At 31.2% G+C, this 16,855-nt stretch overlaps 1 protein-coding gene across 1 annotated transcript in view; it reads left to right on the forward strand.

Annotated features, from left to right (window-relative positions):
- Positions 1 to 16,855, forward strand: part of PCDH17 (protocadherin 17) — a 101,513-nt gene that overhangs the window by 29,667 nt on the left and 54,991 nt on the right. The window contains exons 2-3 of the mRNA XM_008577594.1: positions 10,799 to 10,857; positions 10,991 to 11,163. Coding sequence (XP_008575816.1) covers positions 10,799 to 10,857; positions 10,991 to 11,163 — 232 coding nt within the window. The remainder of the gene's footprint in view (positions 1 to 10,798; positions 10,858 to 10,990; positions 11,164 to 16,855) is intronic.

Genomic DNA, 16,855 nt, shown 5'->3' on the forward strand with positions numbered 1-16,855 from the left:
CGGTAGAGTGCGGCGCTTGGGAGTGTGGCAGCGCTCCCACCGAGGGTTCGGATCCCATATACAGACTGGTTGAGCGCAGTGCGGGCGTGACACCGAGGGTTGTGATCCCATTGCCGGTCACGAAGAAAGACAAAAAGAAAAAAAAAAAATACTGTTTTGTAGATCCTAATATAAAGCATCATACTCTAAATCCCCCAGTGCAGAATTTACACAAAGACCTTATAAACATACATTTAGATTCAGTGCTGTATAACTTCAAGACATGTCCATAATAGCTAAAAGAATTAGACTAAAAACTGGTTTAAATCAAAATAATTCAATCTGTAAAAAACAAAAATCATTTTCTTTCTAAGCAAGTTTCTTCAAATTAATAAAATTTAATTCTATGAAAATATATCTATCAGAAGACTCAACATTCATAGTTATAAATAAAATAATATTAGTAATTTATCCTCCTTCCCTTTCTCTCTTTTCATATTCCAAGAATACCAGAAGAAGCTTTTTCAGAATCATAATACATGTTAATTGACTATATATGAGCTTAGAGTACAAGCCTTATGTTCTTAGTCCTGGAGGCTCACTTGCAGAGAACACAGTTTTAGATATTCCTTCCAGTGGGAAAATCCTTCAGTATTCTTAATAGAGATGGAAAAAGAGCACAGGAAGAAGAAAGCAGAGGGGAGTCTCCAGAGATGAAAAGTCTGGTGGAGAGTTAGCTAAAATTAGAGTTAGCAAATTAGAAAAGAAAAGAACTCCAAATTTTCTCCACCATCACCGCTAGAATAAAAAGAGAAGACTGGGTCTTGGATAGGGCTGAAATGGAGAGGCTTACTGCACTGAAGAATCTGGGCGAATTTGGGGATATTGGAGTTAGCAATCCTTAAAAATGTTTTGATTTCTTCCCTAAGACATCAACTCATGGCACAACACTATGCCATTGCCAAGGAAAAAGCACATCTAGCATTTCAATCGCATCTTGGTGGGCCATAGGATTCAAGATTCAGCAAATATATAAAGAGAATGTGTAGCATTCTCTATTTTGTGTGTATTTACACATATCAAATAGCACTCATCTTACCTTTTGATTATCTCAATTTTCTTTATTCTTGTCAGGGAAGATTTTCTTCAAGATTCATAAATTACATAATTAAATTCTGGCACATAAATTATTATTAAAGTTATCAATGTCATTTAAAAGAGATAACGTTTGCAAGAGATTTTAATTACCAGCCAGATTGCTTTAAAAAACAAAGTCATCCTTATTGAGTGGTAGACTTAAAATTCTTACAGGATGTGGCTATTTCTGTCCTCCCATTTTAATTTAAAGGTATGCTGGGTTTTGCTCAACGTGATAAATATATCCCATGTTTTTATTACTATGCCTTTAGTAACGAAACACAAATGTTGACCACACTATATTGTATAAAATGTATTATTTTGAAAACCACTGATAAATACTGTTATTGCCATACTTCATGTACTTTAAAAATTCCAAAGCCATAGATGCTGTCAGATAACTTTATAAGTGGTGGTTTAAAATGTTTTTGCCTTCTTCAGCAATGTAGAAAGAACCACACCATATATTCTGTTGAAGGCAAAGCTATCAGAAGCAATGTTGGTATGAAAGGCTTAAAGTGAATTATTCACCTGTTAACAGTCCCTTGTGTTTACAGTCTGCTGCAAAAAGAATGCTTATTATCAATGTGAAAAGCATTGCCTTTGAATTAAGGGAAAAGTTCCACTTTCTTTGTTTCATTTTAAACCCAGTGGCAGGAATATATGCAATCTGTCCCTAATTCAAAGGGATTTTTCAAAATTCCACTCCCCTGTACACCTGGATTAAGAAAAAACACTTAATATCTATGTTTAACTGAATTCATAATGATATGATTTAACGCCATATCTGGAACCATTTACTTTTAGACAAAACACTTGTTCACTACCCATCCAACCCCAATTTAGTTCGTGAGAGTTAAGTTGCTCTTTTAATGATGACTTCAAAGAGTTAAAAACGTACTTTCATTTTCCCTTAAAAATTCCTCTTCTAGATTAATACATCTAGAATTAAAACCTTCTTTATCTTTATACTACAACCAATGAGAGATCTTTTTTTTTTTGCATTTGACATACCTGTTTTTACTTTCTAGTAAATTACAAATTTATAAAGACAATGTTGGCACAAGCATATAAAGGTTATAGCCATAAACACAAAAAATAAATTTAATGCTGCCTGCAACTATGGAGGCAACTACTTCTAAAACCTGGTGCAGAATGCTACATGTTTTCATCCTCAGTGTGAAATCTGTTGCCAGTCCCATCCAGTGTATTTTTAATTTAAAATACTGCAGTTTTCATTTTTAGAAGTTCCATTTGGGTCTTTTTTAATATCTACTATTTCTCTCCTTCAGGGCCAAGATTAAAGTGAGGGAAGGAAGGTAGTTAGAGATCAAAATTTAAGGAGGCTTTTATTCTCAGTATCCTGCTTTTACATTCCTGAGCATATTTTAAATATTTCTAATCAATTTTTAAGGTCCTTATTAGTTAATTCCATCATCTCTCTCTTCCTGGGTCTGTTTTTATTGATAGATTATTCTTGCAGGTACGGTTACATTTTCCTGGTTTATTGCATACCTTGTAATTCCTGATTGAATCTCAGATATTGTGAATTTTACATTGTTGAATGCTAGATTTTTTTTGTACCGCATATGTTCTGGGCTAAATGTGAGTCTGTGAAATGAATTTGCCCACTGGATTGAGTAGTGGACACTGTCACAGAGTTCTCCTCTTTGGCAAAGAAAAAGAGAAAAGCAAGGGGACATCAAGAATGCTAGCAATTTATAACCCACTGCCTCCCTTGTTCCATAGCAGTAGTTCTACAAATGTCAGAGCTGTTTGTTGTGTCAAAATTGTTACCTCCATAGGAAATTCACTGACTGTCATATGACTCTATTATATATAGTATGTGATAGTGCTAGTTAATTATCAGCAAGGTTATTGTTTATATATCTAATCATCAGAGTGTGATCACACTAATCACAGACTGAATTCTAGCAACATTTACTTAAATAGTATTATGATGGTAAAACAACGACCGTAGAATCTAGTTCTTAATGTTCTCATTATTCTTTTCTCTTCCTTTTGCTGGGATACTTTTGAAGACTAGTATTCTGATGTTTTTTCTTAGAAATTCATTACAAATGAGACTCAAAATGAGAAGGTCCTTATTTTTCTCCTCCCACAGGTGTCTCATTTTATAGAAATCCAAGTACTATTTTAAAACTTATCATACTTTCATCCAGTAATCATTATTTCATGATCATTACAGTACTACACATAGGATCCCCAAAATTGAAAGTTATAATGGGATTTGTATTATTTAACCAAGAAATTTTTGTATTTTATCTTATATAAAACATACAACCACACTTATTAGATTTTACTATCAAAGTTATAAAATTATTTTAACAATATTTTTTATAAACTTTGGTACATCCCAGGTGCTGATCATTTTATGTTACATGTCTTCTGAGTCTTTACAAGGTTATGCTATTTATTTACTTCCAAACATAGAATCAATTTTAGGAGATATTTTCTAAATTAAAAAACTCACCATTTCTGAAGATGGATCCCAGTTCTCCATGATCTAGCCAAGTTTGATTCCTGCATTAAAAAGAGAAGCTTCTCCTTTGTTATAAATGCAGTCTGAAATCTTTATTTTAAGTATTTATTTTATGGCTGAGTAAATGGGAGCTGCACACAAGAAAAAAAATTTCTTTGAAAGAAATGAAAGTTGAGCTAAATAATTCATATTTGAGATAACTGTCTTACAGAGCTGTTATTTGGGTTTGCCAGTGTGGTTAAATAAATCTTTACATCCCAAATCCATTTGTATTCTGTCCAAATGAATATGGGCTTCTTACATAGGCTTTAGAATTTGGCTCAGTATCATTTTAAAAGACAAGTTCAGAAGCAATTTTTATTGAAAATATTTAATAAAAGAACTTGAAGTTTTATAATTATTTTTTTATGAGACAAGAATCCTCAGCATATATGAAATGCAGATGGTCATGTTAGATCTATTTGGATTGACCATTTTTTTTTTATAATGAACATTACAGTAAGATGTCATTTTGGGAGGTATGTGGCACTATAAGTTTTTATACATGTGTAGTTTCATGAAACAAGAACCCTAAAATGTTTCCTTGTGCCATCTCTCTAGTCATATTTTCCATCACCTTTAACCCCTGGTAACCACTGATATGTTCTTTGTCATTACATTTTTGCTTTTTTGAGAAGTCTTATAAATGAAATCATACAGTATGCAATTTTTTGAGATTGGCTTTGTTCACTCAACATAATGCTTTTGCGATTCATCCAAGTTGTTGCATCAATAATTCATTTTTGCATTGCCAAATAGTATTTTGCTGTATGTGTGTATGATGGTGTGTTTTTGTGCCCACTTGTTGAAAGATATCTGATTGACTCCAGTTTTCAGCAAAGACAACTCCTATAAATGTTAGTATTCACATACAAATTTTTGTGTGAGCATAATTTTCAATTTTTTAGGGTAAATTCCTAGAAGTAGCATTGATGGGTCATGAGATACATTTATGTTTGACTTTATAAGAAACTGCCAAATTATTTTCCAGAGTAGCTGTACTATTTTGCATTCTTACTGAAATGTATGAGAATTTGAGTTGTTCTACATCCCACTCAGCAGTTAGTATTGTTTATTTTTTAAATTTTATCTAATATAATATGCATATGTGACAGTTCGTTGTAATTATAATTTGCATTTTCCTAATTGCTAATTCCAGTGAACCTCTCTTCATGTGTATATGTGCCATCAATATATTCTATATGGTGACATGTCTGTTCAAGTCTTTCTTTTCTTCCTATTTAGTTTTTAGAGTTTTTTATATATTCTGCATACAATATAACAGACATTTTCTCAAAAGTTGTAGCTTGGCTTTAAATTCTCTTAACAGTGTCTTTTGCAAATCCAAAATTTATAATTTAATAAATTCCAATTGTTTTTTTTTTTTTTTTTTATAAATCATGTTTTGTTTCCATGTCTGAGAACTCTGCCTAGTTCCAGATCACAAAGATTTCTGCTAGGTTTTCTTCTAAAGTTTTATGGTTTTATGCTTTACATTTGGCTCTATGATCCATATTTGAGTTTTTTGTGTGGAAGTGTGAAGGGTAGGTTGAGATCCATGTCTACTGAATTATCTATTGGGTTGCCTTTGTTACTTTGTTAAAAATAAGTTAGCTACATTTATTTGGGTCTACTTCTGGACAATCTTTTCTGTTCCATTGATCTATGTGTCCATTCATTTGGCAATACTCCACTGTCTTGATTAGTGTAGCTTCAACAGTAAGTCTTAAAATAGAGTAGTATGATTCTTTCAACTTGATTCCTCTTTTTCAAAATTGTTTTGGCTTCTATGATTCATTTCCTTTTCTATATAAATTTAAGAATCATCTTGTTCATTTATGTCTACAGAAAATCCTCCTGGGCATTTGTGTGGAATGCTACATGTACAGACTATTTGGAGAGAATTGACATCTTTACTATGTTGAATCTTCCAATCCCTAAGCATAATATATCTCTCCATTTATTCAGGTCTTTTTGATTTGTTTTGTCATTTTTATAATGTTCTGCATATAGCTCCTGTGCATTTTTCAAATCCTTTTTTTGCTAAGTATTTGATTTGAGGGAGCTGTTATAAGTGTATTGTTTTGAAATTTGTATTTCCGATAGTTTAAGAATATAAAACTATGATTTATTTTTGTGTGATGACCTGGAATGTAGCATTCTTGCTTAATTCATTTATTAATTTTAAGAAGTTTTGCTTGTTTTGACTGCTTACTGCTTTTGGTCTAAACAATAATATTACCTGTGAATACAATGATATTATCTGTGAATATATTTTTTTCTTCCTTTCCAATATGTATGTCCTTTATTTATTTTTCTTGCCTTATTGAATTTGTTAGGACTCTCAGTACAGTGAGAAATAGAAGTGGTGAAAGTGGACCTCCCTGCCTGGGGAAAAGCTTTCACCATTAAGTATGGTGCTATCTATACAATTTTTTGTAGATGCACTCTATACAGTTGAGGAGGTTTCCTTTTGTTTCTAGTTTGATGAGAATTGTTATCATTAACAGATGTTGAACTTTGTCGAATGTTTGACATATTTTTTAAATGTTTTATTTTTAATGTTTTAATAGTAAAAAAATCTATTTTTATTTCTTTTACTGTCCACTTTCAGATCAACTTATTAAGGCACATGTAAAGTGGCTATGCCAAAATAATCTACTTTGACCAATAAAGAACTTTCCCAATTTCAGCCAACATGGTTCAGTTTTACTAAGTAGTTTCTTTCAATCTTTCTTAGAGATACTTATTTTTTAAATCATGATTTGTGTTTCAGAGTTCTAGTAGGATTAGCAAGTTGCAGGATATGGCATGGCTTAGGAATTGTTTATTATTTAATACCGTTGATAAAAATGCTGATTTTGAATATCATTTATCCTAAATCATGATTTGTGTTTCAGAGTTCTAGTAGGATTAGCAAGTTGCAGGATATGGCATGTCTTAGGAATTGTTTATTATTTAATACCGTTGATAAAAATGCTGATTTTGAATATCATTTATCAGTGTACATCGACTTGCTGAATACTAGTAGAGAAATAACTAGACAAATAATCAAAGATACTATTTATCTCCAGCAGTCTTTATTCACTTTAAGTTTTGCTTGCTTATTTGTTTATTTTGTTTATTTTTTGCACAAAAGAAAGTAAAGAATATCTAAATTTGTATTTCCTTTCACAAACAACATTTAAAAAAATAGGAAGGTTCATTCAATTTTATTTTAGATAAGAATTGTTTTGTTATGAGCAAATAGTCAATTTTTAAAAAAGACAAATTTTGTCTCATTTATTTCAAACTTTTGAACAGATTAAATAGATCATCATACCCTAAGGTTTTTAAATGTCTATTTGAAAATGTATATGCAACTACTTAGGTACACATTTTTTTTATTCAAGCTACACATTTTTTTTTATGATGAACAAATTATATGTTTTTGAAATAATAGTTAAAAGTCACTGTATTTAAGTTGAGTTTGAGGAGAAAACATTGTAGTGATTAGTTTTTTATGAAAAAGGATAAGGTTTTCAAGAGTTGTAAATACAGTCATGATCACTTAACAAGGATACGTTAGATAATTTCACCTTTGTGGATCACTGAGTGTACTTACTTAAATTTAGATGGTATAGCCTACTACACACCTAGGCTATGTGGTAGCCTATTGCTTCTAGGCTACAAACATGTACAGCATGTTACTGACTGAATATTGTAAGCAACTGAAACACAGTGGTAAGTATTTGTGTATCTAAGAACATCTAAACAGAGAAAAGATAAAGTAAAAATATAGTATGAAAGTTTTTTTGTTTTTTTTTTTTAATGTTATACGACCTGTACAGAGCTCCATGAATGGAGCTTCCAGGACCTGAAGTTGCTCTGGGTGAATCAGTGAGTGAGTGGTGAGTAAATGTAAAGGCCTAGGATGTTAGGACACCTATGATGCCACGGTGTAATAGGAATTTTTTCAACTCTATTATAATCTTATGAGACCACTTTCGTATATGTGGTACATTGTTGTATGAAAGGTCATTATGCAGCACATGACTGTATTAATATTAATTACTCTGCTGAGACCTAAAAAGTTATAAATGTCTGACCTCAAATTTTACTTTCTTCTAAGACTGAAAATTTAAGAATTATAAATGTACAAGGTACAACTAGATTTTTAGAGTGCAATGTTGTAAAATGTCTGAAAGTCCTTCAACTTCTAAATTAAATGATGCTGTGATACATATGGCTTTTTTCTCTGCTTTCCATCTTTCTATGCAAATACTCTTATTTCATACTCAGATTATTTTAAATAAGTTTTCAGACACCCTTGGAGCCTAGATAATGAAAACGTTACTTTTTGTATTAAACCAGTGTGGTTTTTATAGTGATTTAGTTATGTGTTTGTTAAAGGCCAAATGGCTATTTCATTATGGTAATTAAACACACACACACACACACACACACAAGCTGTCACATTCCTATCTACTTTATGGGTGAGCGCAGACATTATTAGCCAACTTCTGACACTCTGTTACTGATTAAGTTGCAAACATTTAGAATTGTATTTTGTGAAATTCTATGAACATGAACCAATTTCTTTTTTCTGCATTTCTTTTTAACCCCCCTACCTTGCTTCCTCCTGCTTTATATATCTTTTTGTTTTTCTCTCTGATCTTTCTTTCTCTGTATTTTTCTCTTACTTTCTCTCTGCTTTTATTTTTCTTCTCTTTCTTTCCCTCCCAAACTCCCTTCTTTTCTCTGTTCCTCTTGTTTTTCTATGTTCACCAAAACAATATTTGGTAGCAATTTCATTGCTACCATTGTTTGCCCAACACTCTGATTCATAGCTATACACATACACACATACACACATTGTATGTGTGTGTGTGTGTATATATATATTTTATATATATATATATATATATATATATCTTTTATTAGCACTGATTCGAACTTTAATAATATGCAAACAGTATATATATATTTTATATATATATATATATATATCTTTTATTAGCACTGATTCGAACTTTAATAATATGCAAACATTTTTAGATACTGTTCCTATTGGGACAGAAGAAAATTTTCCCCAGCAAATTTCCCTGTGTCTAACTGAATAGAGATCCACATCTGATGAGCTCCCACTTAATTAAAACCATCAAAATCATAACACTATTTATAATTGTGCTTATGTTTTCTAACCAGAGTTTTTCAATTTCAATTTATGCTTTACTCTGTCCTTAATTCCTGAAGTTCTGTTTTATTTGATGTATTCTAAGGCACTCATATTTAGCTTTTAACCAAAAGTCATAATGGGTTGGATACATGTTTTTGACCAATTCAAAGGACAAACGATTTTATTAAGTTAAAATGTGAAGTTTCAGAACTGTGATTACTAGATAGGTGGGAAAGGGGGAGGGGAGGGAAGTTAGCCAGAAACTGGTTAATGGACACAAAGAATGATTATGTTAAATAATGGTGAATAGGCTAACTATCCTGTATTGATCATCACATATTGTACACAGGTATTGATAGTCAAGTCTATACCCCACAAATATGCATAATCAATTATGTTTCAATAATAAAAAGAATTTCGAGAAATATGAAGTTTCTAAGTAATTATAGTTACAAAAATTTGCAAAAATTTTTTGCAAACATTTTTTGCCACTGTTGTAGGTTACCACTATTATTTTACTAGAAGATCAAGTTATACTTAAAAATTGATAATTTGTCATTATGGAAACAAAAATTATGATGCTTCACTGAATCTGGAAAACTATTACTTGTTAATGGAAAATGTTTGCCACCAACTGTTATAGTTTAAAATGGTTAGGAGTGAGAAATTAATCCACCTAGTTTATCTTCATCTTTTCATGTAGTTTGATAAAGGTCATTTGGACAAAAAAAAAAAAAGAAAGAAAAATTAAAAATAAGATTACACGTTAAGAAATTTCTGAGGGTTTTTGCTTCCCCCAAACTTGCCAGTGAAACTTACGTTAAGTGCTTTAAGCTGTTATTCTTAACGTGTCTTTTTTTTCCCCAGTAATAGTTCACAGAGCCAAATACTTTAAATTTATGGGAAGAAAAAAAAGGACTCTTATTTTAAATTAGCCTTATTTATAAAGAAAGCAGATATTGCACTACATTAAGCCTTACCTTGGGCCCTCTGCTTCATGAATTGCATGCTCCCATTGTCACTGATACTTGTATGCTGGATGATCCTGCATGAACCCATAGCTGCTCCAGAGCATAATGGCATGATATGAAGTGATGCAGAAAACAGGAGAAGCTTTGTCACTGAGTCAGCTGCAAGAAGAAGTAACGTGTATGAATGTACAGTATAGGGAGATCGATGAAAGATCCAGTCTCTTTCTCCCAAAAGACTCTGTTCCATGACAGAAAGAGAATTCAGTTCTTTTTGGCAGACCTCCCCATCAGTTTGGAAGCAGTAAAAACAACCACAAAACAAGCCTGGTTTCTCAGTGTCCTTATTCTCAGTGTTTTAAGTTACACTTTTTCATTATTTTTATTTTACTTTGTTTTAAATAAGCTGAAAGTGACAACCATTTCCATGGGGTTGCTGGAATAGAATTTCAGTAACTGAGATGTAGCTGAGAATGAATTATAGAGATGAGTTCAACTCTATGTGACATGCTTATATCTGTTACTGGCAAAATTTAAGAAAAGGCCGTGAATCTCTTAATTGAGGAGTGGATGACTTTAGATGATATTACATCAAGAAGGGCATAGAATCCCAGCAGATGATATAATTATGTTTAAAAATGAGTATTATTAAATAATTCACATTTTTAATATGGAGAAATTAGGTCATTTTCCCACTCCTCCCACAAATATTCAATCTTAATATCTAAGTAATGAAACAACACAGACAGTGTTATCTATCCTGGAACTAACATAGAATACCAGTTATGACAGGCTCATTGTTTACTTTAACAGGTAATTTGTGGACCGGAATCATTTAATTGTCTGAGTACATAATTACATGTCAGCAATTTCCAATTTAATTAAAATGTACAAATCTGAAGATTAAGGGAATTTTTGAATTATTAATCATTTTTCCACTAGGAAATCTTGTTGCTCTGCAGGAGATTTGTCCAGTGTACAACTATACGTATTTTTTTTCCTTCTTTTTCACAGACAGACAATTTTCCCGCAGAGCCCAATTACATGGGCAGCAGGCAGCAGTTTGTTCAAAGGTAAGGCCTATTAAATAACTTTCTCAGCTTCCCCATTTACATTTGTGTCAAAATTGCTTTGCAAGAGACTACACTTCAGATTCAATCTAGTAGAGACAACACTTTCTCTTCTTTTTCTTTATATGTATTTCAGTAGCTCCACGTTTAAGGACCCAGAAAGAGCCAGCCTGAGAGACAGTGGGCACGGGGACAGTGATCAGGCTGACAGTGACCAAGACACTAACAAAGGCTCCTGCTGTGACATGTCTGTTAGGGAGGCACTCAAGATGAAAACTACTTCAACTAAAAGCCAACCACTTGAACAAGGTGAGTGAAGTCTTCCAATGCTTACCAAGTGTAAAGCTTAAGCAATCATTACAAACCTATTAGTACTAGAGTTGCAGTTTTATCATGGTGGAATGGGACATTGATAATATATCAAAGAAACAGCAATATCTAGAGATTGCCCCAGACAAAAAGCAACTATCCAATATCACAGTCGCAACCAAAAAAGGCAGGCCCTGAATATCAGTCTTTAATCTTCCTAAAATGAGAACTTGACCAAAGACTCTAGTCTGTTCTAATTTCATGGACATTTTAACTTTTCCTATTTAGGGTTTTACTAACAAGAAAAATATGGCACGCATTAGAAATGTACATTATGATGTACTAATTTACAGTATTACAGTTAGTAAATTTAATATTTTTAGTGAAATGAAAACTTTGTTGGAATTTTATAGCTCTTAGCAGTATTAGTTTATTTTTAGTTTGGAATTTAGATTCAAAATAGCTTTTCAAGAGTCAAATAATAGCTAAGCAGGGGCTGAGCTCCTTCTTTTGATTTATATCTAAGTCTTCATGGATATCAAATAAAAATAAATTTGTTTATTGTGATAGAGATAATAAAGAAATATGTCTTAATTTTTTTTTTTCTAAAATTCTATTTCCAGTTTATTCATTTGATACGGCTTTTTCATTAATTCTGATGTTTTTATTGTTTCAAACACAATGAAATGTTTGTTAATGATTCATTCAAAGAGAGTTAAGCTACTCTTTTGTGTAAGACTTAGAGCTGTGAATAGGTTTTTTTATATTCCATTGTAAAAAAAAGGACTGTTGTATAAATCAGATTTTAGAATTACAAGTGAATAAGTTAGATTAATCATTTTTTTTTTTCTAAAATTCTATTTCCAGTTTATTCATTTGATACGGCTTTTTTATTAATTCTGATGTTTTTATTGTTTCAAACACAATGAAATGTTTGTTAATGATTCATTCAAAGAGAGTTAAGCTACTCTTATGTGTAAGACTTAGAGCTGTGAATAGGTTTTTTTATATTCCATTGTGAAAAAAAGGACTGTTGTATAAATCAGATTTTAGAATTACAAGTGAATAAGTTAGATTAATCAATATTATATTAGTTTTCCAAATATTAATAGTATTTAAATATATTTTAGATTTATTATTTGATTTTTTGAATAAAAAACTACATTTAAATTATGTGAACATAGTTTCTGAGTCATTTATTGATTGCTGTTTCATAGAAAGCAAATTTTTGCCTACAGTGCATTCTGTCCTATCTATCATACATATATCAGCAGGTATAGTGTTACTAATTTTTCTAGTCATGCTAAAATTTCAATACAAATATACATACACCCATATATAAATATATATTTATGTACATTTATTTTTTACATATTCAAAACAAAAATAAATATATATTCAGCATAAAATATATATATTAATATTTCTGTGCCAAATATAATTATGCTGGATTTTTTTTTTAAAGTCGACCTCACAAAAAGCCTTCTTTTCTAAGTAATCAATGCTAGACCAATGACTCTTTTTGATCTTTTACCATAACAACTTCCTATGTAACAATGCAATACTGTTTTTAAAATTATTTTTAAAAGAAGCAATCTGAATACTTATTCAATATTCACATTTCCTTCAAATTTGGATGTTTACTTGAAATAACTCAAATGGTCATGATGGGTTGTGGCTCTGTGATATTATTATATATTAATATTTTAGACACACTTTAGATAATGTGTTGTTGGATCTTGATATATGAATGCACAGCATAAGGTAGACCTGTCTGTATATATGATACATAATGTGATAGATAATTTATTGGTTACTATATGTAATGCTGCATAGAGTAAAGAAAGTTTGTTATATCTTTAGGAGGAACTTTCTTAATTAAAAAAGTAAAAAAAAACAATAAAAACCTACTGTTCACATAAAATCTTTAATTCCTTTGCACACACTAACTAAGCAACGTATTTGATAGAAGTGTATTTGATGTATTTTCCCCTATAGAAAAAGGAAATGGTCTCATTTATTGTCTGATAACACAATTTATATGGACAAGCTATTTTTAAAATTTTGATATCAAAAAATAATGTCTTAGGAAGGTGGCTATTGTTCTTAAGAGAAAGCCAATGTTGATATATACTGTATTTTAATTAATATTGCACATGAAATAATTGCTAGTCTGAGAATGCCAATAGAAATGTCTCCAGTAAAGCAAGTGGTTTCACACATCCCTATTAATTAAAATGGGAAAATCATTATGAATCTAGGAGGTACACTCAGATAGTCTATGAATGTTGTAGAAGACAGAGACTTTCACTTTAAAACATGATTTTTAAATTTGACTTAAATAATATGATTGATTGATTCATTGATTTCATTTATTCATTTATTTAATAAATATCTGTTAAGTTCTTTGAATATGTAAGGAAAAATTAGATTCTTCAAGAATGTCAAAAATAAATTTGACTTGGTGCCTGCTTTCAACCATATAACCATGTGTAACTAGTAGAGATGGGAGATCTCCGTGTCTCTGTTTCTGTGTCTTTCAGATATTTTCTCTCTCTCTCTCTCTCTCTGTTTCTGTATCATCTGTCCTATTTGTCTGTCTTACATCTATGTATTTATGTTTCTATCTCTCTATATACATATCTAGATTTAGAGGAGGGGACTAGAATTTCAGTTTTTACCACTTACCATAAACAGTGAAAACTTCATTTCAACATTATCTTATTTAACCTGAAAACTCTGAAGTGTTTGGTTTTATCTTACATATTAAAAAACTGAGCTTATTAGAAATTTATTAACCTGGGGGCCGGCCTGGGCTCACTCGGGAGAGTGCGGTGCTGATAACACCAAGGCCACGGGTTCGGATCCCATATAGGGATGGCCAGTTAGCTCACTGGCTGAGCGTGGTGCTGATAACACCAAGTCAAGGGTTAAGATCCCCTTACCGGTCATCTTTTTGAAAAAAAAAAAAGAAATTTATTAACCTGCACAGAAGGTTGGAGTTTAATTCTAGATCTTGTTACAGTCAAAAATGTCTTTTTATACAACTTTGTCTCCAAATGGAAGAATTTGCTAAAATAATCATTTTGACTTTTTGCTATGACACATCAAATAAACATGGAAATGAGTTAAAACCTGAGTTAAAGTGTACAAAGCAAGGGGGAGAAGAGGAAAATAGCTCATATGTGTTGATTGAACAACTACTTGTACTTTCGCTCAATACTTAAAATCTATTATCCTATTCAATTTTCATAGCATTTATAAATATGTAAGTATTGCTACTCTCATATTTAATAGATAAAAGTAACTTTTTTTAATGTTCTGCAGTTATAAAAATTGAAAGGACCATTAGAAATACAAAATAAATAAATAAAAAGGCTTTAGAGCCTGTTCTCTTAACCAATGCTTTATGATACTCACATAATGAGTGTTTTACTGAGAAATAATTATAAATGTTGAAGAAGCAATCAGCTGTTGTCTTGGTCAATATATTCAGTTAACTTATTTGAAAAGCATCATGAGAGGCTATGCCACAATTAAATCAATGCAAGAATATAAAGAACAAATTTTTTTAGAGATGACACATGATGACAACCATTTCCTAATAATTATCTCATGTAGATTTCAAATATTAAACCGTAATTTTAATACCTTCAAGAATGTCCTAAAAACCAAAATTTCCTTTTAGAAGAAAGAAGCGAAGAGCCAAATAAAAAGCAACCTGTTTATTAATCTTTTTCTTTTACTAAAAATGTGTAGCAGCAGTGCCTTACATAGTGTTTATTTAAAAATCAGTAGCATGTTGCATTTTATAGTTTTGTATTAGTTTAGTTGGATTCTTTTCCTACTTTTTTTCTCATTTTAGAAAAATGTTTTATTTTTAAACTGAAGTATTACTTCAATTTAGAAATGAAAATCAATTCCAAAAATAATCTTCACATTTTCAATGGTACTTTCTTTGCTATAACGGTTTTCCTTTGGAAATGACTTAGGATTGTTGCGATTTTACTTTATTTTATTAGATCAAATGTTACTTTGTTTCTCCTTTTTTGTGCAGTTAAATTTTTCCCAGTGTTCTGTTCCTGATTTTGATGTATTTTCACTACTATCAGTTTAATCATCCCAAATACATAGCACTGGTATGTATGACCCATTATTTTAGCAAAAATATTTGAAAGGATTCAGTAGCTAATTGAAGGTGTGATGTACTATACTATAGTTGAAGACAGCTTTAAGGATTTTATGTCAAGGAACCCTCTAGTAGAAAGAGGCTATTTTAGTTCCTTTTAGTGGATTAAAAAAAAAAAAAAATCCCAAAAAATGTGTTTAACTTCTTTCTATTTGATGGCATTTTTTTTACCCTGCTTCTCTATTAATTAGATTATCATCGTACTTTCTTCATCCTTTATTAAATATTATAGGTAGGTATGTAGACAGAGAGATAGATGATAGATAGGTGGGTAGACAGACAGATAGATAAACAATCCAAACATTTTGAAAGCTGCATGATACCATAATAGTACATCACTTAATAAGAATGGTTAATATTTATTTATTTGTTTGTTTGTTTATTTTTTAGCTTCTCAATTGTACTTGATTTTCATGACCCTTTACTGGTTCCTCTTTCCCCACTTCTTCTCTCCCTCCCCCCCACATCATATCTGTTCACTTAACAAGTTCAAGGAATTGTGTTGTTGTGTCTTCCTCCCCCCTTATTTGTTTGTGTGTTTATTTATTTATTTTTAGCTCCCACAAATAAGTGAGAGCATGTGGCATTTCTGTTTCTGTGCCTGACTTGTTTCACTTAATATATATTTCTACCTAATAAGTTATTGTTTATCAAAAAATGACACAAAAAACCAACCAAAATATACTTTATTATATTTTACTGATTTTATGTTTTGGAATGAAAAAATAATAATTTATATAAAGAACAAATAAAAGTGCATATAATCTTATTTATGTAAAAAGAGTCACATATAGTTTTTTAAAGAATAAAACTTTTCTATGAGTTTTTGAAACTAACTTAATTCTTATGCTTCAGAATATTTTCAAACTTTGCCTTCTTTAAGAAAGAACCTTTGGATTTCTATCCATTAGAAGCCCTGCAAATTATTTTGATTGTTAGCAATAACTTTCTTTATAACAGGATTTAACAAACTTTCCCTAAAATTCAGTAGTCTCCATGGATTCTTAAATAATAAATGTGTAGTCTTCATAAATACTCACCAGCAATTTCTTTGAGCTCCTTACTGATAACCAAATGATAGCTCTCAATTTTCCAACTATAATCAGTCTCTGATGTCTTTATAATTGACTGAAAACAAGTCCTTGAAGCTCGAAGCTAGTGGAATAGAATTCTACATTGTAATTCTGTTGACAACCTGTGCTGGGGTGGCAGTGGGAACGTCACCAAATCTAGTGCCCCTGTTGGGTGGCTGTCTGTCAGTCCCTTCCCCTGTGACTGGATTTCAGGACTTTCTGCTTCTCAGGAGTTGCTTTGTTCAAATTCATTCTCATTACTTATATTATTTAGTTGCTTTGTAATTTTTATTTTTCTATTCATTTTGTGGTCCCCCTTTCCTTTCTCTTCTGCTGGGTAATCAGACTTCTTAAATTATATTCTGGGTTAAAAACATTTCAGAATAGGGGCCGGCCCGGTGGCGCACTGGATAGTGCGCTGCTTGGGAAG

This window comes from Galeopterus variegatus, unplaced genomic scaffold (genome assembly GCF_000696425.1).
Source record: "Galeopterus variegatus unplaced genomic scaffold, G_variegatus-3.0.2 Scaffold1550, whole genome shotgun sequence".
In the NCBI taxonomy this organism is placed as follows: Eukaryota; Metazoa; Chordata; class Mammalia; order Dermoptera; family Cynocephalidae; genus Galeopterus; species Galeopterus variegatus.